The sequence below is a fragment of the Oryctolagus cuniculus genome, chromosome 14, assembly GCF_964237555.1.
Source record: "Oryctolagus cuniculus chromosome 14, mOryCun1.1, whole genome shotgun sequence".
Lineage (NCBI taxonomy): Eukaryota > Metazoa > Chordata > Mammalia > Lagomorpha > Leporidae > Oryctolagus > Oryctolagus cuniculus.
Window position 1 is genome coordinate 61,605,114 of NC_091445.1, and position 23,244 is coordinate 61,628,357.

Consider the following 23,244-nt stretch of genomic DNA (forward strand, 5'->3'; position numbering starts at 1 on the left):
TCTTTCACTTATTCCTTGGCACTAAGATTGCTAGATAAGAAGCAGCCTAGTGATTATCTAAATGATCTTGCCTTTCATTGAGTATGGCATTCACTCTACCCATGCCAGACTCACCCCTGTGCACCCTTACATCATGGAGTGACGTAAACAACCCAGCGCTGGAACTATGAAGGCTGGAGTCCCACTTTCCACTCCACAGCATACAGGATGTGTGTTCCCAGGCCAATGCTGGTTTCCAGGATCTCTAAAGTAGACAATGTGTCTTCTTTTCAACTTCTCAAACTTGCCTAGGAGAGCAAGGAGGTGGATTTTAATATTCTCTGTCAATTGTAATAAACACTGAAATCAGTTATGGAGATTTCTGACAATGTGATTTGTGGGGCAAGAAAAGCCCACTTGTTTAAAAGTATTTCCTACGTCTCTCTCCTGGAGTTAGATGCTGCTTCTAGAAGGCCCTTGCCTGTGGTGCATGACACCTGCCAGGCAACAAGAAGCTGCTGAGTTGGCAAGGATTAAATGTACCTCCCATTGCCTCGCTTAGGTAGTTTAGCTCTGGCTGGCCTAGTTTTGTTAAGCTGTGTCATGTCACTTTCAACAAGTGAAATTGTGAAGCTAAACTACTTAGCTGTTGAAGAGCAACAATTTAGGTAATATGAACTTCCAGCAACCAATAAATCCAAATTTTAATTAATCAATAACACCTGGGAAGCCAATAGAGTGCTCAACAGGGAGGACAAAGAGGGTATCTAGTTATCTTTGCATCTTCCAAGGTGCCCTACACAGATTCTGCACAGACATGAAATCAATCACTGTTGGCTGAGTCAAGTTATTGAGCTGAGTAAAATACATTCATACTATAGACATTGAAATATGAAATATGAAATTTGGAGTGGAGGCTTGGTTCAGTCATTAAGCTGCCACTTGAGATGCCTGCATCCTATACTGGAATGCCTGGGTTTGAGACCAGGCTCCACCTCTGCTCTCCACTCCAGCTTCCTGCCAATGTGCACCCTGGTGGGTAGCGGGTGATGGCTGAAGTAATGGGGCCTCTGCCAACCACGTGGGAGATGCAGATTGACATTGAGTTCCCTACTCCTGGATATGGCCTGAGCAAGTCCTGGCTGATGCAGGCATTTGGGAAATAAACCAGTGGATGGGAGATGTCTCTCTGTCTCTCTCTGTCAAAGGACTTGAACAGGCATTTTTCAAAAGAGGAAATTCAAATGACCAATAGACACTTGAGAAAATGCTCAGGATCACTAGCCATCAGGGAAATGTAAATCAAAACCACAATGAAGTTTCACCTCACTCCACTTAGAATGACTCTCATATAGAAATCAATAAACAACAAATGCTGGCAAGGATGTGGGGAAAAAGGTTCCCTAATCCACTGATGGTGGAGAGGTAAACTGGTGCAGCCACTGTGAAAGATAGTATGTGTCGAGCATCAGCTTACTATTTTATTCTTTTCAGTAATTTCTTTTTCTACTTAATATCATGGTTGATCTCTTTAATTAACACAAAATTATTCTTAGGTGTTTAAATTTCACTGAAAATTGATCCCTGTTAAAAATAAAAGTGGGAATAAGAGAGAGAGGAGATGTACAGTTTGGCACACGCTCACTCGGACTTAGTCCTAATGGTATAGCTAGAAACGTGCCATGGGACTCCAAATCCCATTAAGTTGGCATGTACCAATGCCGTCTTACTAGTTAAAGTGACAGTTTAAGTTCATCATTGACCATCATGAGAGGATTAAGTGTCAAAGGATCATATAAATAAGACCAGTGTCTGCTAGTAGTAATGGATATAATTAAAAAGGAGAGAATGACCCAACATGGGAAGCGGGATACACAGCAGACTCATAGAATGGCAAATGCCCTAAACAGCACTCTGGCCTCAGAATCAGCCCTTAAGGCATTCAGATCTGGCTAAAAAGCCTGTGAGAGTTTCTCAGGCATGGAAAGCCAAGACACTGGCAAAAAATGACCTAAATGAAAGATCTCTGTGTGTGAGATCCCAGCAGAAAGAACGGGCCATCAAAGAAGGAGTACCTTTCTCTTAAGGGAGGAGAGAACTTCCACTTTGATTACAGCCTTGTCTAAACAAGGTCGGAGTTTGTGAACTCAAGAGGCTTCCATAGCCTTGGCAGCTCATGACAAGAGCCTCGAGTGATTACTGACATCATAAATAAGAGTGTCAATTGTTAAATCAACAACAAGAGTCACTGTGCACTTACTCCCCATGTAGGATCTCTGTCCTTAAAGTGTTGTACTATGAGAATTAATGGTAAAACTAGTATTCAAATAGTACTTTATTCTTTGTGTGTCTGTGTGGGTGCAATCTGTTGAAATCTTTACTTAGTATATACTAAGTTGATCTTCTGTATATAAAGATAATTAAAAATGAACCTTGCTGGCGCCGTGGCTCAATAGGCTAATCCTCTGCCTTGCGGCGCCGGCACACTGGGTTCTAGTCCTGGTCGGGGCACCGGATTCTGTCCCAGTTGCCCCTCTTCCAGGTCAGCTCTCTGCTGTGGCCAGGGAGTGCAGTGGAGGATGGCCCAAGTACTTGGGCCCTGCACCCCATGGGAGACCAGGATAAGTACCTGGCTCCTGCCATCGGATCAGCACGGTGCACCGGCCGCAGCGCGCCAGCTGCGGCGGCCACTGGAGGGTGAACCAATGGCAAAGGAAGACCTTTCTCTCTGTCTCTCTATCTCACTGTCCACTCTGTCTGTCAAAAAAAAAAAAAATGAACCTTAATGAAGAATGGGATGGGAGAGGGAGTAGGAGATGGTATGGTTTGCAGGTGGGAGAGAGGTTATAGGGGGAAAAACTGCTATAATCCAAAAGTTGTACTTTCTAAATTTATATTTATTGAATAAAAGTTTTCTAAAAAAAAAGAAAAGGAAAGATTGGAGATACATCAGAAATCTGAATATAGACCTACCACATGACTCAGCCATCCCACTCCTGGGAATTTACCCAAACCAAAAGAAATCAGCACATGAAAGTTATCTGTACCCCCATGTTCATTGCAGCACAATTCACAATAGCTAAGATATGTCCATCAACTATTGACTGGACAAAGAAATTATGATATATATACACTACAGAGTGCTATTTTCTGCTGTAAAAAAAAAATGAAATGCTGTCTTTTGCAACAAGATAGACACAACTGGAAACCATTGTACTTAGTGAAATAAGCCAGTTCCAAAAAGACAGATATCATGTTTTCCCTGATCTGAGGTAACTAATAGAGCACCTAAAATGTAATGTATTGGAGTGAAATGGATGTTTTGAGATTTGACAATTGTTTACACCTTGTCTCTTCCATCAAGGAGCAGGTTTTTTTTTTCATACTATTTGTTAAACTCTTTTACTTAGTGTAGGATTAACTACACATTAAATCATTAAATAAGCTGAAAATAGACCTTTATAAAGATCTTTTTAAAAATTAAAAGTGGGGCTGTGAGAGTGAGGAGGAAGAAGGGTGGGAGTGTGGGCAGGACGGAGGGTGGAGGGGGAATATCACTACATTTCTAAATCTGTGTGTATGAAACTTGTATAACTTAAATAAAATTTTCAAAAATTAAAAAAGAAAGGCAGAGTTACAGAGAGAGAAAGGGAGAGACAGAGAAAGAGAGGTCCACCATCCAGTAGTTCACTCCCCAAAAGGCTGCAATGGCCAGGACTGGGCCATGCAGAAGCCAGGATATAGGAGCTTCCTCCAGGTCTCCCACGTGTGTGCAGGAGCCCAATTACTTGGACCATCTTCCGCTGCTTATTCCAGGCCATTAGCCTGGATCAGAAGTGAAGCAACTGGGACTTTTTTTTTTAACAAGGTATACAAAGTTCATTTAGGAACCTAGTGATACTCCCCACCCTACCCTCCTTCCCGCCGACCCACACTCCCACCCTTCCTCTTCCTTCCTCTCCTAATCCCCCTCTTAATTTTTATTATTGGCTACTTTCAGTTTACTTTATACTTAAAGATTAACCCTACACTAAAGAGTTCAATAAATAAAAGAAAAAGAAAAAAAACACTGTTCAAGGCTGTAAACAATCATCAAAGCTCAAAATGTCAATTTTACTCCAATACATTACATTTTAGGTACTCTATTAGTTACCACAGATCAGGCACTGCAGGTGGCAGCTCTACCCACTATGCCACAGAGCCGGCCCCCAGATGTCTCATCCTTGTGCTTCTAGAACTGTGAACTAAATAACCCTCTTAACTTTACAAAGTTAGCTGGTCTTAGGTATTTCATTGCAGCAAAGAAAAGCTAACTTGTAGGGGCAGAAACCATTTTCATGTTCACAAAAGTGACTTTCCTTTTCATGTTCACAGTAGAAGGCATATGTCATTATGTTGTATTAGTGATCATAACTTTGATCATTGATTAAGATGATATCCGCTAGGATTCTTGGCTGTAAAGTTGCTGTTTTTCTATCTATAATTACTAAATAATTTCCATGCAAATATTTTGAATCTACATTAAAATGTTCTTTATCAACTGTTTTTTTAAATATTTATTTATTTATTTGAAAGTCAGAATTACACAGAGAGAGGAGAGGCAGAAAGAGAGAGAGGTCTTCCATCCACTGGTTCACTCTCCAGTTGGCCGCAACAGCTGGAGTTGTGCCGATCCGAAGCCAGGAGCCAGGAGCCTCCTCCAGGTCTCTCCTGCAGGTGCAGGGGCCCAAGGACTTGGGCCATTTTCTACTGTTCTCCCAGGCCATAGCAGAGAGGTGGGTTAGAAGTGGAGCAGCCAGAACTCAAACCAGCGACCATATGGGATGCCAGCACTGCAGGCAACAGCTTTACCCACTATGCCACAGTGCTGGCCTCCATCAACTGTTCTTTATCAAGCTTTCACACAATCATTTCATTATCTTTTGTGATTGATTGACTCAATTATAATTTAGCTCCATTATTCATCCTACATTAATCATAAGGTATTTTGCTATAAAAAGCTTTTCTTTCTGCTCATTTATCAATCTACATTTCCTTTTTTTTTAAGATTTATTTATTTATTTATTTATTTGAAAGGCAGAGTTACAGAGAGACAGAGGCAGAGAAAGAGAGAAGTCTTCCATCTGCTGGTTCACTCCCCAGATGGCTCCAATGGCTGGAGTTGTGCCGATCCAAAGCCAGGAGCCAGGAGCTTCCTCCCGGTCTCCCATGGGGGTGCAGGGGCCCAAGTACTTGGGCCATCTTCCACTGCTTTCCCAGGCCACAGCAGAGAGCTGGATTGGAAGTGGAGCAGCCAGGACGCAAACCGGTGCCCATAAAGGATGCCAGCGCTGCAGGCGGTGGCTTTACCCATTATGCCACAGCACCAGCCCCCAATCTATGTTTCTTTATTATCAATTTTGAAGCATATATTCTTATTTTCAATGATATATTATTTATTATTATCATTATTTGCTGTGTTACTCCTGTGTATGCTCCATCTTTTTGGGACATTTTCTTTATTCCTAGTACAGGATGCTCATCTTGAGCATTCCTTGTCCTTGTCTTAAAATCATGTGTTTTCCAAGGCAGCTTGAATGGGGATTTAGAAACCAGGATGTGGTGCGTCCATTGCTCATAAATCACCATTGTTTTTAATCCTTTCATTGAAAAGAGCTAGCAAATATAAAAATATACATATGGATATAAAGATTTCATATCTATAGCTCATCTTGCCTACATTATTATATAAGATTATGAATTTATACAACTGCACTACAATCTACATGGGTTCTTCTAGTCTACACATTCTCACATTTCTAATTCCCCTTCTCAAAACTAAGAAAATTGACTGTCAAAATTACTGATATATTTACTCACTTGTGCAAGTCTAAGTGGATTCTTTTTTTTTTTTTTTTTTTTTTTTTGACAGGCCGCCACGACTGGCGCACTGCGGCCAGCGCACCGCGCTGATCCGAAGGCAGGAGCCAGGTACTTATCCTGGTCTCCCATGGGGTGCAGGGCCCAAGGACTTGGGCCATCCTCCACTGCACTCCCTGGCCACAGCAGAGAGCTGGCCTGGAAGAGGGGCAACCGGGACAGAATCTGGCGCCCCGACTGGGACTAGAACCCGGTGTGCCAGCGCCACAAGGCGGAAGATTAGCCTAGTGAGCCACAGCGCCGGCCTAAGTGGATTCTAGTACACCAGGTCACACAATTGAGAATTACAAATCTAAACTCTACATAACAAGATTGTTTGAAGTTACATTTGTCTTTAAAGTGAGAATTTTATGGTCAAAGTACTTTGTTCAGCAGTTCATGTGTTAAAACTTTTTTTGTTTTGCCATAACAGTATGGTTGTGCTGTTCACCTGAAAATAGATAAAGTTCATTTATTTCTGTCTATATTTTGCAGTAAAGGTTTCACCTATGGTTGATTTAAATATATATTTATTATGTAAATATTAGCATTCATTAAAAATCCAAAGCTGCATAGAAAGATAAACTCAGAGATGTGCCATCCTCTTCCTACTTCCACCTACTCTAGCAAATGCTTACACTCTATCACAGGATTGTCTGGTTTATTCTCCTGTGAAGAATAGGTGTATATTCCATGAAGAATAACTGTGCATGTTTCAATTTCCTCTCAACTTTCTTTGTCTTGCAAAAAAAAAAAGGCATACTACACTCTTTTGCTTCGCTCTGTTTTAGTTGACAATGTTAGAATTCACTTACGACAATTCATAGTGCTCTTGCTCCATCTAGTTTATGGTTCATTCCACTGGCTATACAGATGTTCCATCATTTTGTCCCTATTTTAACTTGCTTAAATTTTCAGAAACTGTGTATTTCATTTGTCATGCATAGTGAAATTGTTTTTCCCAGAATGTCTTTGCTTTTGATTTTACAATACAAAAATGGATTTGGCTTTCCTATATTTTGAAATCAGTTAACTTTTTTTTTCTTTGCTGAGAGGGTCTGTTCCTGCCTAAATGCAAGGGAGTAGACCAGGCTTCCTGAGCTTTGAGGAGAGCTTACAGAAGATACAAGAGCCTGGAATAAAATGGAAGAATGTGCCAAATATCTTGTGTATTTTTTAGTAAACTGATAGAAAGAAACATATGGGACAGAGAATGAGAAGTTATCATGGCAGGGAGCATGAAATTATCAGAGCGCTGTTTCTTGGGGAGGGAGGAGGGGGCAAAGCAGTTAGTGAAAGTTGGTATCTGCTAGAGGTCTGGGTCGCAAGGAACAAGTCAAGAAACATGTGAGTGGTACAAAGGATTTCTAAACCAAGGCAGATAATAGTAAGGAGCCAATTGCAGGACCCTCAGCAGGTGGAGAGGAAACGGAGACCCACACAGGGCTTGTCCAGGTCAGGGGAGACTCCAAAGAACCAGGGACTCCCCGATACCTCCACTCCAGTGCCACACTTGGCATCACATCTCTTTCAGCTTCTTGGCCCCACACAGGCATCTGGCCACTGTTCCCAGAAGCTTCCCACCGAGCCATACAGAGCTCAGAATGAGCCCCAGCAGGAACAAGAAGACGTCAAGTAGGTACTGCTCATGCCACCACTGCTGGAAGGCATAGGGCTTGAGGTGCGCTGCCCCCCTTGTCTGAAGGATGTGGTCGACCCAGCCCACCAACCTCTGGGATGGGGTCAGGGGGTGGGAACACCTGACGACACTGGCAGACACGGCTGCAGCCTTGTACCTGTTGGCAGAAATAGAGACAAGTTGTTTCGGATGTGGCCTCACAAGACCTAGGATGCGTTCTCCTTTTCTATCTTATGCAACAATAACTGAGTTTTAAGGAAACTTTGGCTTTACAATAGTTTACTAGGGCCACCTTTAAACATCAATAATGATGCCTATACACAAACATCCATGCTTAATGCTACAAATGCTAAACTACACATTTAATCTACAAGATCAAGTTTGTGAGGACAAGTCCCTATGCCAAGGAAGCTCATGATATGCTATAAGAAGAGTACGTATGGTGCAGCTGTGCATATACACAGAGCACAAACTTTGTGCCAGCCTCCAGACTAAATGACAAACCACACTCTGAGGACTGCCAGGCGCAGGATGAGGTCTGTGTTTTCTTTCACCATCAGTGTATCCTGTCGACCAGAGCTGGCTTCCTGAACTACAGCCTGCATATTTACACAACACACTTGATAGCATCTTCTGCTTTCCTTAAGTCTCTGCTGCCATTGTCTTAATTTTTATATTTATAACAATAGATTATGCATTTTCAGTTCATACTGAACTATGTGGCTGGTTCTGGTGCTGCACAGTGTCTGGGGATCATCCCATCCCAGAATGACTCCATCAAAGGGGCCAATGGATCATGGCCATTTGGGGTCTAGGCCTTTGAAAATCCAGTGAAAACTATAAACTCACTGGCTGATGTTTGGATGCAGTTTGAGTGGCCCTCAAGAGTTCACATGTTGGGATCTTGGTCCAAAGTGTGGTGATGTGAACAGGTGGTGAAACCTTGAAGAGGAGGGACCTAGAGGGCAGTTACTGCTGGCCCATCCCCAGTCTCTCTGTCTTCCTGTCCCTTCATGAAATCTCTTCTTCTCACATGTTGCCCTCCATGATGCCATTCGCTGTGATGTAACCCAGCCACATCACCAAACGCTGAATTTTCAGCCTCCAAAACTGTGAGCTAAAGAAACCTCTTTTATTTATAAAGTCCAGTCCAGGTGATTTTTTTATACCAGCAGAAAATGGACTACTTCAGAAAAATAAACATCCACCACAGATGAAGTTGCAAATACATACAATTGTTCTGGAATGATCTGGCCCCTGGGCTTGACAACTTTTCTGTGGCTAAAAATCACAAGCAGTGTGTTTGTTTTTCAGTCATCTAACAAGGATTGCCAGACCGTCTCCTACATACAAGGCAATATGTTAAGCCCTCAGAATTGATTCAGATTGGTGCCTTTGAAGCTCTAATATCCTATGCAGTACTTCTTAAGCACAGCAAAGTTTTGTTTTGTTTTGTTTTGTTTTGTTTTTGTTTGTTTGCTTGCTTCACACGAGGTCACTGTGCTGAATGAGCAGTTACTGACCTTGGAGGTCACCAGACCCCTTTTATTTCCTCATTTAACCAAAATTGATTAGCCACTCACTTTTGTGACAGGTACTACGTTAAACACTGATAACACAGTGGAAAATACCAGGCACAAGTTGCTATCCTCACTAGTGAGGGGAGACAGGTAATAAACGAAAGCATTAAAAGTGGTGTAATCCCAGATGGTAAGTATTGTGACCCAGCAAACAATATAATTGGGTGGGCAGGAGAGGAGATGAGACCTGACTGTCTTGAAAGACTCATCCCAAGAAAGGAAGGGAAGGAGTGTTGGGGCAGTAGCTTGGGCAGAAGGCCAAGGATGGACCAGTGTGGTGTATTTGGAGAACAGAAAGGAAAGCTCCTGCCTCAGTGGGAGTCTACTGTAAGAACCCCGAACACCAGAGCTCTCATGGAGACTCTGTAGGTAGTTGGGGTTCCTCAAAACCCATAACGTAGACAATAATTCTCAGCATCTCACCAAATTGCTCTAGTCTTACTCCAGGAGGGCACAAGTCAGCTGTTAGCATTACTGGCTTGACAAATATTCCATGCCTTGATAAATTCACTTTTTATTGGAAAAGAGCCCCACACAATGCCTGCATGTTAAGGTTTTTGTTCAGCCTACATGACCACTACTCAAGAAAGCTGCATACCTCTTGTCTTCAATGACTTGCTTCATTGTAAGTGCCAGTGTCTCTGCTTTGAGGTTATGTAACTGAATAGAGACACCAAGTTTCTTGGCTTCTACTCTGACAATGTTTTCAGGCTGGTCTCCAAAGAGAGGAATCCCCACCATGGGCACGCCATACTGGATGGCCTCCATTATGCTGTTCTGCCCTCCATGAGTGACAAACAGACGAATGTTAGGGTGAGCTATTGAAAATAAGGGGAAAAAATGGAACATATCAGGATGGAACATTTCTGAACACCAGGCACAGCAGGAAGAGCATAAGAAAATACCAAAGAGAACTAGATGTGTTAAAACCATTGTAAATAATGACTGTGCTTATCTCTCTCTCTCTCTCTCTCTCTCTCTTTCTCTGACTATAACTCTACCTCTCAAATAAATAAATGAAATCTTTAAATATAAAAAAAGAATGGGACCAATCCCCTGTTGGTAAGTGCTCTCAGAGTTTATAGGTTGCCTTGGATTTTTGTTTTGGTTACCTTGTTCAGGACCAAATGCAAGAATATACAGAGGATGTTACAAGAATACCACCGCTGGCTCCAGACTATAGGCCTAGAGTAGAAAAGAATGAGGGCACAATGGCTGTTTTGGCATCTGACCTCATTGGAGGTATAGCCTGGTTCTCTAAGAATTCCAGCTGGCTGATCCTTTCTTATCCTGTGTAGCCTTGTGTTCATCTACCAAGAGTTCTTTCTAAGCTGGTACAAATGCTAGCAAGACGTCAAAACACTGAAGACACCCAAAGACAGGTAAATGAAAATAGAGGAGCAGATCTGGGCAACACTTACCTAGGAGGTCATTCTGAGGAAGCCAGTCCATAATTTTCACATTTTCAGCCAACTTGACACCTTTGGTCCAGTGAGAATGCTTACACTTCCATATTACCCCTTGTGAGAGCTGGGCAAAGGCACTGTTCATCTCCTGGAGGACTTCCCAGGTCTGGTAGGTGCTCACCATGGAACCAAGGGCCACAAGGACAAAACCAGAGTCCCCATACTTAGCAATGAAGTTCTCTAAGTCCTAGAGAGAGACAACAAAGGAAAGAGGGTGACAGGTTGTAATGAAAGCTGAGGCGGCCATTGACTTGTCTGATGCAAGTCAGACCATGTTAAAAATGCACCTTTTTATCTGTGCCTTGTGCTCACTGTCCTGAAACTATTATAACCCCTGGTACAGCTCAGTGGCCTGTGCATTGTGTTCATGTCCATTGTGATGGTGAGAACTTCTGTCTTCTTTGAAACCTTGGCCCCACTCTCAGGCCATCTCTGTCCCTCCGGAAGTCAAGTCAGCTGGCAATTTTCCAAGGCCAGTGCAGAGGGGGCAGTATCTGAAAGACTACCAGTGGGAAATCAAGGTCCAGCAGTAAGTGGGACTTCTAGAAGCTGGAATGGAGAAGCTGGGAAAACACCTGGGCCATAAAAAGAAATGGAGGCAGCATAGGGTGAAGCTCCTTGCTGCCTACACACAATGCACCATTCAGCGTGTGTGCCTACAGTATTCCATAATATTCTCAGCCACTGATCTTTATTTATTTATTTATTTATTTGACATATAGAGTTATAGACAGTGAGAGAAAGAGACAGAAAGAAAGGTCTTCCTTCCGTTGGTTCACCCCCCAAATGGCCACTATGTCCAGTGCTGCGCCAATCCAAAGCCAGGAGCCAGGTGCTTCTTCCTGGTCTCCCCATGCAGGTGCAGGGGCCCAAGCATCCTACACTGCCTTCCCGGGCCACAGCAGAGAGCCAGACTGGAAGAGGAGCAACCCGGACTAGAACCCGGCACCCATATGGGCTGCTGGCGCCGCAGGCAGAGGATTATCCAAGTGAGCCATAGCGCCAGCCCCAGTCACTGATCTCTGTACTTCATCCCTACCTCAGTGATTTACTCACATAGCTCCAAATTATACCCTCGTGGGAGGATTTTTTTTAATTCACATTGTCCATTCCCAAGGGCAGACCTTGGACACTGCTTTCTTCAAGTCCTCCAGTCAGTTCTTTTTAAGGAGGTTTCTGATATAATATCTTCATATTCACATTAATACAGCACTGTCAATTTTTGCTTCTCAATATTTCTTTACTTTTTTGTAAACCTGCACCCAGCTTCTCAAACCTCACCCTATTAGGGTGCTTTGCTCTATGGGATTCCCTCCAGAATTCCATTTGTGTAATATAGTGTCCCAAAGGACCACTTTAACATAGCCTGTCAACTTTCCTTAATTATAAAAGTAAAATAAGATCATTAATATATAAAAATTGGAAAACGCACTGAGGAAAATATTTTTTTGAGAACAGCATCTGTTATCTCTTAGCCATTACACCCTTACTCATATTATTACCTCCTAACAATTCCACATCTGTCCCAGGGGCAAGGCCTGACACTTTCCTGTCAGGTAAGGCCTCTCATAATCCTACCTGGCTTTATCTGTGCAACTGAATCTTCCACTGCTCTGGTTCAGCCATATTACCAGGGAACCAATCTCATGGCCATCTCACTTCCACCTCTGCTGGAGCCCAGCTCTCCCTGCCTGAGAGGCCTTCCCTCCCAGGCCCATTCCTTAACATTCCAACCACCAACACAAAGTCCTTCTCACCAAGGGTCATTCCCTAATTCCTCCTGCTCGCTCAAGGCAAGGTGAGGGGAAGAAAAGCAGACACTGTGGTGCAGGAAAGACCCAGAACAAACCCTGGCTGAACCTGACTCAGAGTTGAACAAAACTGAGAAAGCCATCTGCATTATCGGAGCTTCTGTCATGAAAATGATCATGCCTCCCTACAGTAAGCAAAATTTGCATATAATAGCAACCCAATGCTGACACGCAATGGGCAGCCAACTAATCTAACTAGCTCTTCTCCCTGTTGAAAACTTCCATGACAGTGATTCTGAGGCCAGGCTGTGCATTCAAATCACCTGGGCCATGTTCATAGCTGATATTAGATGCAGCCCACCCTGAACAATTCAAATCAGAAGGTCCAGATAGAACTAGGTGTCAAGGTCCCATAGGTAGGAGACACTGGATATAATACGTGCAGTTCTTGCTGTCAGATCCTGGTAGTGTTTTCTGATTCACTGGGAATAATTCATTTCCTTAACAATGATTGCACATAATGAGCACTTGTTACATAACTTTCATACACATGGTCACATAAAATGCAAATGAAAACATCAATCTTAGTAGAGTTTATCCCACTGAGGCCAGGACTAGAGGAAGGTGAGAGAAGGCCAAGGTGTACTGGAAGTGAGAAGTTCTTCAGAAAGCATGGCCCAGGTACCTCCCTTGCCTAAACCTACTTCATACTCAGGATCCCTCTGGCCAGTGACAGCCATCAACCATGCACTGACGACCTCTATATAAAGCTCAAATAGAAGACAATATTTTACTTACTTGTGATACTGGCTTAATGGGTTTGACCATTAATCCTCCAATATACACAGTGTTGGGATTCAGGGGCCGAGCAAATTCAAAAGCAAAGTCAGAGTTAACAAACCAGAGCTCGGCTTTCTGTAGAAGATGAGACAGAACTGGCCTAGAGCCCTCCTGGAAATGCTCCTTGATGCTGTTGTCAAACTTAGACTGTATTTGCCATTGCTTCATGGAGAAACCAAAGAACATTAGGAAATTCTTCATCCGGCCCCAGAAGCTCATGTGGTCAGTCAGCAAAGAACTGAATACAGGAACGTAAGACAGGGGACTAGGGAGCCCAAAGTCCAAAGTGCCAAATGAGGAGGAAAGAAGAGACACAAATGGCTTCCCAAGCTTCTCAGCGATCAGGAGAGGACAGTAGTCAAAAATTTCAATTATCACCAGGTCGAAGTTCTCACTCTTCAGGGATTCCACAATATCCCTCCTCCTTAGCAAGTGACTGCACTGAAACCCCAGCTGTTCCATTACTTTTAAAAAGTTTTCAAAACTTCCTCTGTAAGAAAGAAATTAAGTGGTAGTCATGGCAGGTAGTAAACTTAGAAGGCCTAAAAGTATCTTGAGATACAGAGAAAATATCCCAGGTAAGCAAGAGGCCATCTAGCAACAGCCCACACATAACCTCTACCGTGGTCAACCTCTCTAGTTATTCCTGCTCCCTAGAGCGTTTTCCTCTCCCCTCCCCTTTCCTCTTCCGATCCAAATCCCACCCACCATCAGTGTCAGCTCAAGGTCCTGCTGCTCTGGAAGCTGTCAATCATTGTGGCAGATCTCAGAGTTCTATGTCTACTTAATAAATTTGGAAATTCTCTGTTTACCTCTTGTTAACACATTGATTGTATGGTTAGTGATTTTCTTGTTTTCTGTACAAGAAACTTGATGACAGAGTCCATCAATACATGATATAGGTTATTTTCTTTAGTCATTGTGTGTAGCATATGAGAGATTGTCTTTCTCAAGAAACTCTTTGATCACACTCAAACACAAAACCTGAATTAAAAATAGGAATTCTGGGGCCAGCATTATGGCCCCGCAAGCTAAGCCCACCTGTGATGCCAACATCCCATATCAGAGCACCAGTTTAAGACCCAGCTGCTCCACTTCTGATCCAGCTCCCTGCCTGCCACCCACATGAGAGACCAAGACTGACTTTCAGACTCCTGGGTTAGGCTTGACCCAGCCCTGGCTATTGCAGGCATTTGGGGAGTGAATTAGTAGATGGAAGATCTCTCTCAATCTGTTTCTCTGTCTCCTTCTCTCTGTCTGCCTTTCAAATAAAAATGAAAATAAATAAAAAAAATTAGAAGACAATACTCTCCTTTGTTCCTGGGAGCACATTGTCCCTATCATTCTGTCCTGGAGGCTGCCTTTCCCTGTTGACAAACTGCTGCCCAAAATATAGCCTGCCTTTTATGATAAATTCTTCTCCAGCGAATTTTTGCTGACAGTTAAACAAGGGGGTGGAGGCGGGGAAGGGAAAGCAAAACTAATTCTGAAACACATTTTTAGCCTTTCTGCTACAATGCAAGTTGGGATATTCAGACAAGATGATACCAAATCTTTACAACAAGATTTAGCCTATGCATCTGTTCCAGGGAGGTTTCTTGAAATGCTTTTCCATCACTGCCTGCATTCAGTGTCCTGCTGTACAACATGTGGGGGAAGTAGATGAGGACACCCAGCCACAGGTGATAGGCACAAGGCTCTAGACCTTAGGGCATGCTGGCTACAGACAGAACTGGGGTGCCAACACCTTGGCACACCTGTAACCTGCACACCACTGCACACTGCCCTCCTGTCAGAGAAGATGCACGGCCTAAGAACTCTGCCTGGTCTTGAGAATCAGCTTCAAGTCATTCAATGGAAGTGACTGATTAAAATCATCCTTTGCTGTACATCTTTAAAGATTTCACATAAGTAAAGGAACAGTTACTAACAGTTTTTAGATAACCTCATTAATGTAGTAAAAACATAGTTTATTAAACATATTTAGAATAAGCTAATGAACGAAGAAGTTTCAAAAATGCACCATTGGCTATACCTATCTTTGAAAATATTAAGCTGGGGAGAAAAGACAAGGCACAAATTCAAATTCAGTGCCAAGTGTGTGAATTAGAATAGACCTACAGGGGAGGGAATGTGGTCTTCCAGATTGGTTGGAGAAGAAGACTTAATGGAAGAAGACTTGCCCACACCTTGACAACTGAGTAGAATTTTCAAGAAAAGAAAGGGGAGTGGAGGTGAGCCATGACAGTTAACCAAGATTGCAATTCTAGCATTAAGGAGTTCTGTGCTCCTTTCCATTCCAGATAAGGTAAAAGGAGTCCACTTCATATCTCATTTATACCTGGTTGATTGCTTTGGAAAAAAACTTTTCATAACCATTCAACTTATACAAAATCAAAGTTTATAAGTCTTCTCTCCATTTAGAAATCAAGAAAACTTAAAAACATTCATTTAAAAAACGAAATTTAAAGTTAAGTTTATCTTGGTATGGAAAAAAAAAATGAACATCCATGCTTAGTTTTTGTATCACGTGAAGGGAGGAAAAAGAAGTAGGAAAAGGTGACTCTCATTACCCTATCAACAATGAAAAGTTGAGGGATCTATCCCTGTTTCTATTTGGGAAATTATAGGCGAAGTATTGCAAGGAAGCCCCTGAAGGACCAACGTTTCCTGATTGCCACAGAAACGTGTGCAAAAAGGAAGGATGCCCAGGGACTGTGCTGGATGATTGTGTGTGGTACTCATTTATTCACGCATCGCCTGTCTCCATCCATCCGTCCAGGTCTTGCTCTTAGCCTGCTTCACTTGTCCATGTAGCCATCCATCCATTAGCACTGAGCAAAATAGTGACTTTTTGGCTCAAAGAGTAAAGACAAATTACCTGCCATGCAGGGCTTCTTCCATAAAGAAATCAAAGCACTTCTTAAATTCTTTTCGATGGTCTTGGGGTGGAAGCCAAGTAATAACTTGGTATGATTTGGGCTCCTCTTTAAAATCTAAAAATATACCAATAGACTAAAAAAGTTAATTACACCATACAACATGGTAATATTGTCATAACCATATCAAATTTTTTATTCTAATTATTTTATAACTATGTAAATAAGTGCCTTTTGAAGCATTTTTATCTTTTGTTGCTTCTTCATTTACTCTAGCTTATAAACTGACAACATTTACTGAAACCCCTACAGTGATTCAGAATTTTTTTCTCATTTTAAAGTTATGGGGAGCTGGCGCCGCGGCTCACTAGGCTAATCCTCCGCCTTGCAGCACCGGCACCCCGGGTTCTAGTCCTGGTCAGGGCACCGGATTCTCCTCTTCCAATCCAGCTCTCTGCTGTGGCCCAGGAGGGCAGTGGAGGATGGCCCAAGTGCTTGGGCCCTGCACCCACGTGGGAGACCAGAAGGAAGCACCTGGCTCCTGGCTTTGGATCAGCGCAGCGCGCCGGCAGTAGCAGCCATTTTGGAGGGGTGAACCAACGGAAGGAAGACCTTTCTCTCTCTCTCTCTCTCTCTCTCACTGTCTAACTCTGCCTGTCAAAAAATAAAAATTAAAAAAAATAAAGTTATGGAAATTTTAAATGAAAACATTTAAAGGTATAGCTATTCTATGTCTCATTTTATAGGGAATACAACAAAGGCTAGCCTAGTTACGACATTTTGTCAAGGTTCTACACACAAGTGGTAAAGTTAGTACTTAAATGCAGGTCTGTTTGATTACAGAAGCTCTGAGCACTTCACTGATTGTAGGGGGAATTTTTTTTTTCATTGTTAAAAATGACATGCAAAGATAAATTTTTGCTCAGTCAAAAAGTACTAAAATGCCTCATTAAAATAGAACTTCCATGCATCCTTATTTATTAACTTGGCCCCTTTTCCATTACCCAGTAAAAAACCCAGCTCCATTCTTGATGCTTGGCTATTGATGGGTTTCAAGCCTATCTCCCCCTCCCTTCCTGCCTCTTCTGGGGTGACTGGTATGAAAACCCACATGCTCCCTCCTTTGGTCCTGGCAGGAGTTTCAAACCATGGAAGTCAGGCCAATGGGGAATATTTACCCAACCGCTACTCACATTAAATCTCAAGCCAGTCATCCATCTTTGAGCTCAAAGCCATTTTACAGATTTTCTTGGGAGCCTGCCTTGATCTTCTAAAAGAACCCTATTATAAGAGTTATGAATTGTTCATGCACTCTTAATGTATGTGAACCTTCATCAGTCATGACAACCAAATCAAATGTTGTGTAGAGATTAAAGGTAGATCAATGCATGATCCCACACATTAAGGCCTCATGATGCACTATTCCATGCATTAAGGCCCCATAACCAATCTGACTGAAATTACAGACTCTATCCAAGGATCCATGGGAAAATACTTTGCAGACAGATTTGGTTATATGTTATTTTCAGAGCCTATTTCAACAGGCCCCATGCAGAGTTTGCCCACAATGTGGAAGGGATGTAATATACTTTTAAATGTCTACCCATGGGGTATATTATCCAGAATCTTGCCAGAAAGATCTTTACTGCTTCCAGCTTTGGCCAGGGGTCCAAATACAGCATTACCTTGAGGACGTCCTCCTCTGAGAAGATTCATTTGATATACTTACTCAAGACAGACATTCACAAAGGAGCTCGCAAAATGGATGAACCATTGCCCCACGCAAAGCACAAGGTCTGGTACCCCAGCGAAATTCCTAGTAGTCACTTGTTCATCTGAAGGTCTCTCCATTTCTGACTCTATCACGAAACAACTATTGACCCTCCCTGCACCTACAACATTACAAGTCCAACATCTTGTAGGCCATTTTGCACTCTGGAGACAACATATTTCTTTTATATATATATAAAATATATATTAAAGAATATAAAATATATTATAATATTAAAAATAATATATTATAATATTAAAAATAATATATAATATTATATATTATAATAATATAAAATATAATATATATTTATTAGAGCCCATTCATGCTTATAAGTTAGAAATCAGTCCACTTTTAATAAAGCCCCTTATTTTAAAAATGCTCCAGAATGTGTCTGCTTTCCAATACAACAGGTACTACCAGAAGTGCTCCCCAAAGGCTCTTCCACTATTAAGGCTTTAGCAATTTCCCAGGAGCTCTCTAACCACCTATCATGTGTATAATTCCCTATTTCTGCTGTGACAAGCTACTATAAATCTAGTAAATTCACACAACACATCTGTTATCTTACAGTACTGGGTGTCAGAAGTACAAAAAGCATCTCAAAATTAGCATGGCCGCATTCCTGCCAAAGACTATAGGGAGAAACCCATTGTTTTCTTTTTCTTTTCTTCTCTTTCTGTAACTCTTTAAAATAAATTTTAAAAATAAAAATTTAAGGTAATATACTAGTTATTTAGTTAGATCTCCATTCAAGGTAGGTTCAAAGGGATTTAAATTATGTTCAGTGAAGAATATGGAATCTAATAAAAATAGTGATTAAAGTAGTTTCAAGCTGGGACTCAAAAAGATATTTATACACCAGTGCTCACAGCAACAATATTTACAATAATCAAAAGATGTAAATAGCCCAAATGTCCATCAACAGATGAACAAGTGTATACTTGGAAGGGAGTATTATTCAGCCCACAAAAGGAAAGAAAGTCTGACACCTGCTACACCATGGATGAACCTTGAAGACATTACAATAATTGAAATAAGCCACACACAAAAAGAAAAATGTAGTATCATTCTAATTATATGAGCTACCTAGTGTTGTCAAATTAATAGAGTCACAGTGAAACAATGGTTAGCAGAGGCTATAGGTAGAGCTAACAGGCAGTTATTAATTAATGGTAGATTTCTGGTTTGTAATGATAAGATAGATGATGGTGATGATTGTGTAGTAACATAAATGTCCTTAAAGTCACTAAACTATACACTTAAAATGGTTTAGAATGGGCATATTACATGTTATGGATATTTTACCATATTAGAAAAAATTGATTTTAGAATTAAGTGAACATTTTCCACAGAAAAATACTGCTTTAATATATTCTGAACAATATTTACAAACCTGCAGTCACCTTCACAATTTTATAATATCTCAGAATTTTGTTCCTCAGAGTATTGATTTTTTTTATTTTTATTCACTTATCTATTTTTATGTATTTGAAAGGCAGAGAGACAGAGAGAGAGAGACAAGCAGATGGACAAACAGAAATCTTCCATCCACTGATTGACTCCTCAAACAGCCAGGGCTAAGCCAGGTGGAAGCCAGGAGCCCAGAACTCAATGAGCTTTCCCATGTGGATGGCAGGGACAAAATCCTGTGAACTCTCACCTGCTGCTTTCCCAGATGTGCATTAGCAGGAAGCTGGACTTGGAAGCTGAGTCGGGACTCAAACTCAATGGGATGTGGGAACCCCAAGCCCCATTTTAACCACTGCACCTAATATCTACTCCAAACATTCTTGATTGGAAATTAAAAAAAAAAAAAATCCAATCCTGCACAACACTTCATACTGAACAATCCAGAACGTGCAGTTCTAAATACACCCAATTCTGTTATTAATCTGTCATTTCACCCAAGCAAACCTTTTATTTTTATATTTTTTTGACTGAAGTTGTTTCCTTATCTGTTAGCAGGGAAGAGTTGATATGATTTATAAGTTTTGTTTTAGCTAAAATTTGCTGGATCCAATGACTTGGTTAAGAACTTTTGACATCATTATACACAAACTCATTAGTGACAACCAATTTTTCCAAAATAGGAAATTACCTCACTGGTAGATTCTTAACTTAGCTGCACAAAAAGGGAGCTCCCTGAGCTCCCTTTCAAATATCATAAAAGGAAAAAATATCCTGTGACAAATAGAAAGAAAAGTGATTTTCACAGATTAAAATTGTTCAATATGGCTGAATACTTCTGCCCATACTTTCAAGCCATATTATAAAGTGGCACTTATCAAAATAATCTGTAACAACATGTAGAGGGATGCTTCAAATGGTGTAGAATCCAGATAAGGGAGAAAAATTTGGGAATGTGGAATATAGAGTCTTGGTTGATAGAACCTAAGAAATTTTCCAACTCTTTACACACACACACACACACAGAGAGAGAGGGATAGACTGTACATAGACCTTTTGCTTCTCCTCAGTCTGACTAGATATTTTGAAAACATTTTGCTAAGTTTTTCCATGAAAATGCATTTTACTCTTTGCCTAGAGTAAAAACAAATCAAGAATTAGAAACGATACCTGACATCAGAGAATTTCCTCGCTGATGAAGCATGGTGACATTATGACCATGATCTTGAAGAATCTGGGACACCCGGTCCACCAGTAGGTAATGGCTTCCACCTAGGAGCAGGTTACAATGTCAGCTTCTTAAAGATGAGAACAGAGGGTCTGAGGTTCATAGGGTGATAAGTTCAGGAGAAGAGGGGTAGGGGAGCAGAAAGCTGGAGTTGACAGTAAGGAAAGGAAGATGAGCTCTGTCTGTCCTTCCATCTCCCTCTGGGTAATCCCCACATACCAGAGCACAAGTGTCCAAACCCTTGATCAATGGCAGACCTTCATCAAGGAGTTCCTCTTGTGGCTCCTGGTCTCCATGTCAGTGACATGAGTTTCTCTGTGCTTAGATCTGAGGAGTTTCTGATCCTCAGGTACATGCTGTATTTTTCCAGGGCCTTACAGAAACAACCATGTCCTAAAGAAATAACTACACAGTGGAAAGTTAAGCAGAGTTGGTCATGTGTTTTTGAAGGATTCCTAACTACCAATCAATCAAAGCTATTTCTGAGCTCTTCCTCTTTGGAAATTAATGCTACTATAGGAGATAGAGATATAGAAGCTATAAGTGAATCCAAGAAACAGCTCTTGGAGCAAAAGATGTAGACCCACCACTTACAGCCCAAATCCTTGAGGTTCAAAAGTATTTGGCAAGAAGTTGCCCAATTTTAGCCTGAGAGTTACTCAGCTTAGGATTACGACATTCAGGACAACTGCCTGGCCCATGAGGCAAAACTGCTGGGTCCCAGCTGCAGCAGAGACTAAGAAATCGTTGATCCTAGCACAGCCCTGGGATACTAAGGAGAGGGAAGCCTGATCCTCAGGAGGGTGTAAGTGCCACCACATCAACATTCACTCTTACACCACGTCCCAACACAGAGCCTCTGCTTGAACCCAAGGGACTCGGCAACAGAGAAAGCAATGGAGAAGTGAATGGCAAAGCCAAGTGTTTGAGGATGTGGTTGAGAGGGTTGTGGAGCTAGAGAAGCAGTGCATGGCCCTGGAAATGACTCAGTATTTTTACACCCAGACTTGCATAGTTTGAAGTAACAAGAGATATTTAAGTGCAAATCCTCTACATGCTTACTCATGTTAGCACTTGGTACCATGGAGATGCCACAAAGGCAGCCATTCACCACGGGTCTGGGTGAGTCAGGTGCATTCTGGGGTAGAATTCCAGGACCTCAGAAACCACACCAGCTCCCTCTTGGAGTGTGAGGAAAAGGATCAGTGTATCTTCTACAAGGGTGGAAACTCTTTCACTTCATTGCTACTCATATTGAGGCAGAAAAAATACGTATAGGTTTCAGGTGGAATTGCAGAGTTTCTTAAACTGTGATTTAAAAAAACTATATCCTCACTGTAAGGGACTTAAGAGAGGAAGGTGTGGAGAGGGCAGTCCTGGGGTTAGAAACCGCGAGTGAATTCTCCGTGCTCCTGAAAAACAAGTTGCACCCCCTCGACCCTGAGGTTTCCTCTCTGAAAATTCCAGATTAGGGCTGACCTAGCTGATCTAGGGTTCCTTCCGGCTCCAAGAGGATCTAAACGTGATCCAATTCAGCCCACGACGAGTTGAACGGAGTGAATGACAAGGACGACCGAGAACGACCTCTATCCTGTCATATACCCCTCTTTCACTTCTTATCCACTTTGGGGCAAAAGTAAAGAAGATAACACCGAAGCCACCAGACGCAGAATTCACGGTCCCACGCGATTCTGAAAAACTTGAAGCAGCACAGGTCAAAGGAAGGAAGATGACCTGGGTCTGCTGCACTTCAGCTCCGACCGGTTCTCAGGGTTTGCTCGGGATGGAGCCAGGCTCCCGGCACAGCCACCCTGCTCCTCCCTGGCTCTGGATCGTGCTGGGGGATGCCCTTCTCACTCGGTGAGCGCGTCCCGAGCAGGGAGAGAGGGCACAGGAGAGCTCTGTTCCAAAACTAGCTTCTCCACTTCAGCGGAAGGGGTCCCTGCCTGTCCCCCAGCAGGGCCAGCTCCTCCATCTCCAGCCCCGACACCAGCCCTGCGTGAAAGCCTCGTGGATGACCCCTCTGATGCCCCGGGAGCGCGCGAACCCCGGAGCCTCCTCGGATTTCTCCGGCGCTCACTCACCCAGTGTTGACACAGTTAGGATTTTGGCGGCCTCTGAGAGCAGGGTCCCGGAGAGAAGGAAGCCCCCTAGAAGCAGCGCCCGCTGCCCATCCATGTTCACTCCCGCGGAAGTCACGGAGCCGAGCCCCGAGATGCGCGCCCTGAGCCCCGCGGAGGGACTTGTGTCCCTCGGCGCCAAAGGCACTGGACGCGGACCTGGGAAGAGGTAAGAGACCAATAGGATCCAGCTGGCTTTGCATCTGGCCCCTCTCCCTTCCCCCCTCCTTCCTCAGCGTGTGTCCATTGGATATTTCACTCCTCTCCCACCCAAACCACAGGCGTCGGCAGGAGGGGCTGCTGAGCGGATCCGTAACTCTGCTCTAGCCTTGGAATCCCTGCCCTCCCGCCTGAAAAACACTATGAATCAGGGTGGCAGAAACCTTAGGAAATCACGTAGATGAGAGCTCCACCCAATTCTCTTTAAGGGATGCTGTCTTGAATTCGTGGTCCTCTGCCTCTCTTCCACCTGCCTCTATGACGTCATACATCGCCATCTCGGTGCCCTGTTTTTTCCCAGGGACCTGCTTAAAAACTCTAGCCGGTCTTGAGCTCTGAACCTCCCTGGAAGAGAACCACCATGGGAATTCTATCTCCCATCCCTCGCTACTGTCTGTGATGGCCTCTGTAGACTGCAACAGATATGATGCGGTAGCGTCCTAACCTTAGAAGTCCGCATCTCT

At 42.7% G+C, this 23,244-nt stretch overlaps 1 protein-coding gene across 1 annotated transcript; it reads right to left on the reverse strand.

The window, feature by feature from the left end:
* Positions 1-5,857: 5,857 nt before the first annotated feature.
* UGT3A2 (UDP glycosyltransferase family 3 member A2) lies at positions 5,858-23,010 on the reverse strand. Its single transcript, XM_051853828.2, has 8 exons — positions 22,945-23,010; positions 22,526-22,720; positions 20,384-20,485; positions 16,035-16,149; positions 13,112-13,643; positions 10,518-10,749; positions 9,695-9,914; positions 5,858-7,673 (listed from the first exon to the last, which is right to left on the reverse strand). Exons 2-8 carry the CDS (start codon positions 22,617-22,619, stop codon positions 7,397-7,399), a joined length of 1,572 nt encoding a protein of 523 aa, XP_051709788.1. The 5' UTR covers positions 22,620-22,720; positions 22,945-23,010; the 3' UTR covers positions 5,858-7,396.
* Positions 23,011-23,244: the final 234 nt, after the last annotated feature.

Bases quoted from the DNA above. Each gene is read 5' to 3' on its own strand.
- UGT3A2 (XM_051853828.2), bottom strand. From the start codon at position 22,619: ATGGATGGGCAGCGGGCGCTGCTTCTAGGGGGCTTCCTTCTCTCCGGG. The intron at 20,486-22,525 runs GTGAGTGAGCGC...ACCTGCTCCTAG, and splicing joins CCTAACTGTGTCAACACTGG to GTGGAAGCCATTACCTACTG. The intron at 10,750-13,111 runs GTAAGTAAAATA...GTCTCTCTCTAG, and splicing joins CCATTAAGCCAGTATCACAA to GACTTAGAGAACTTCATTGC.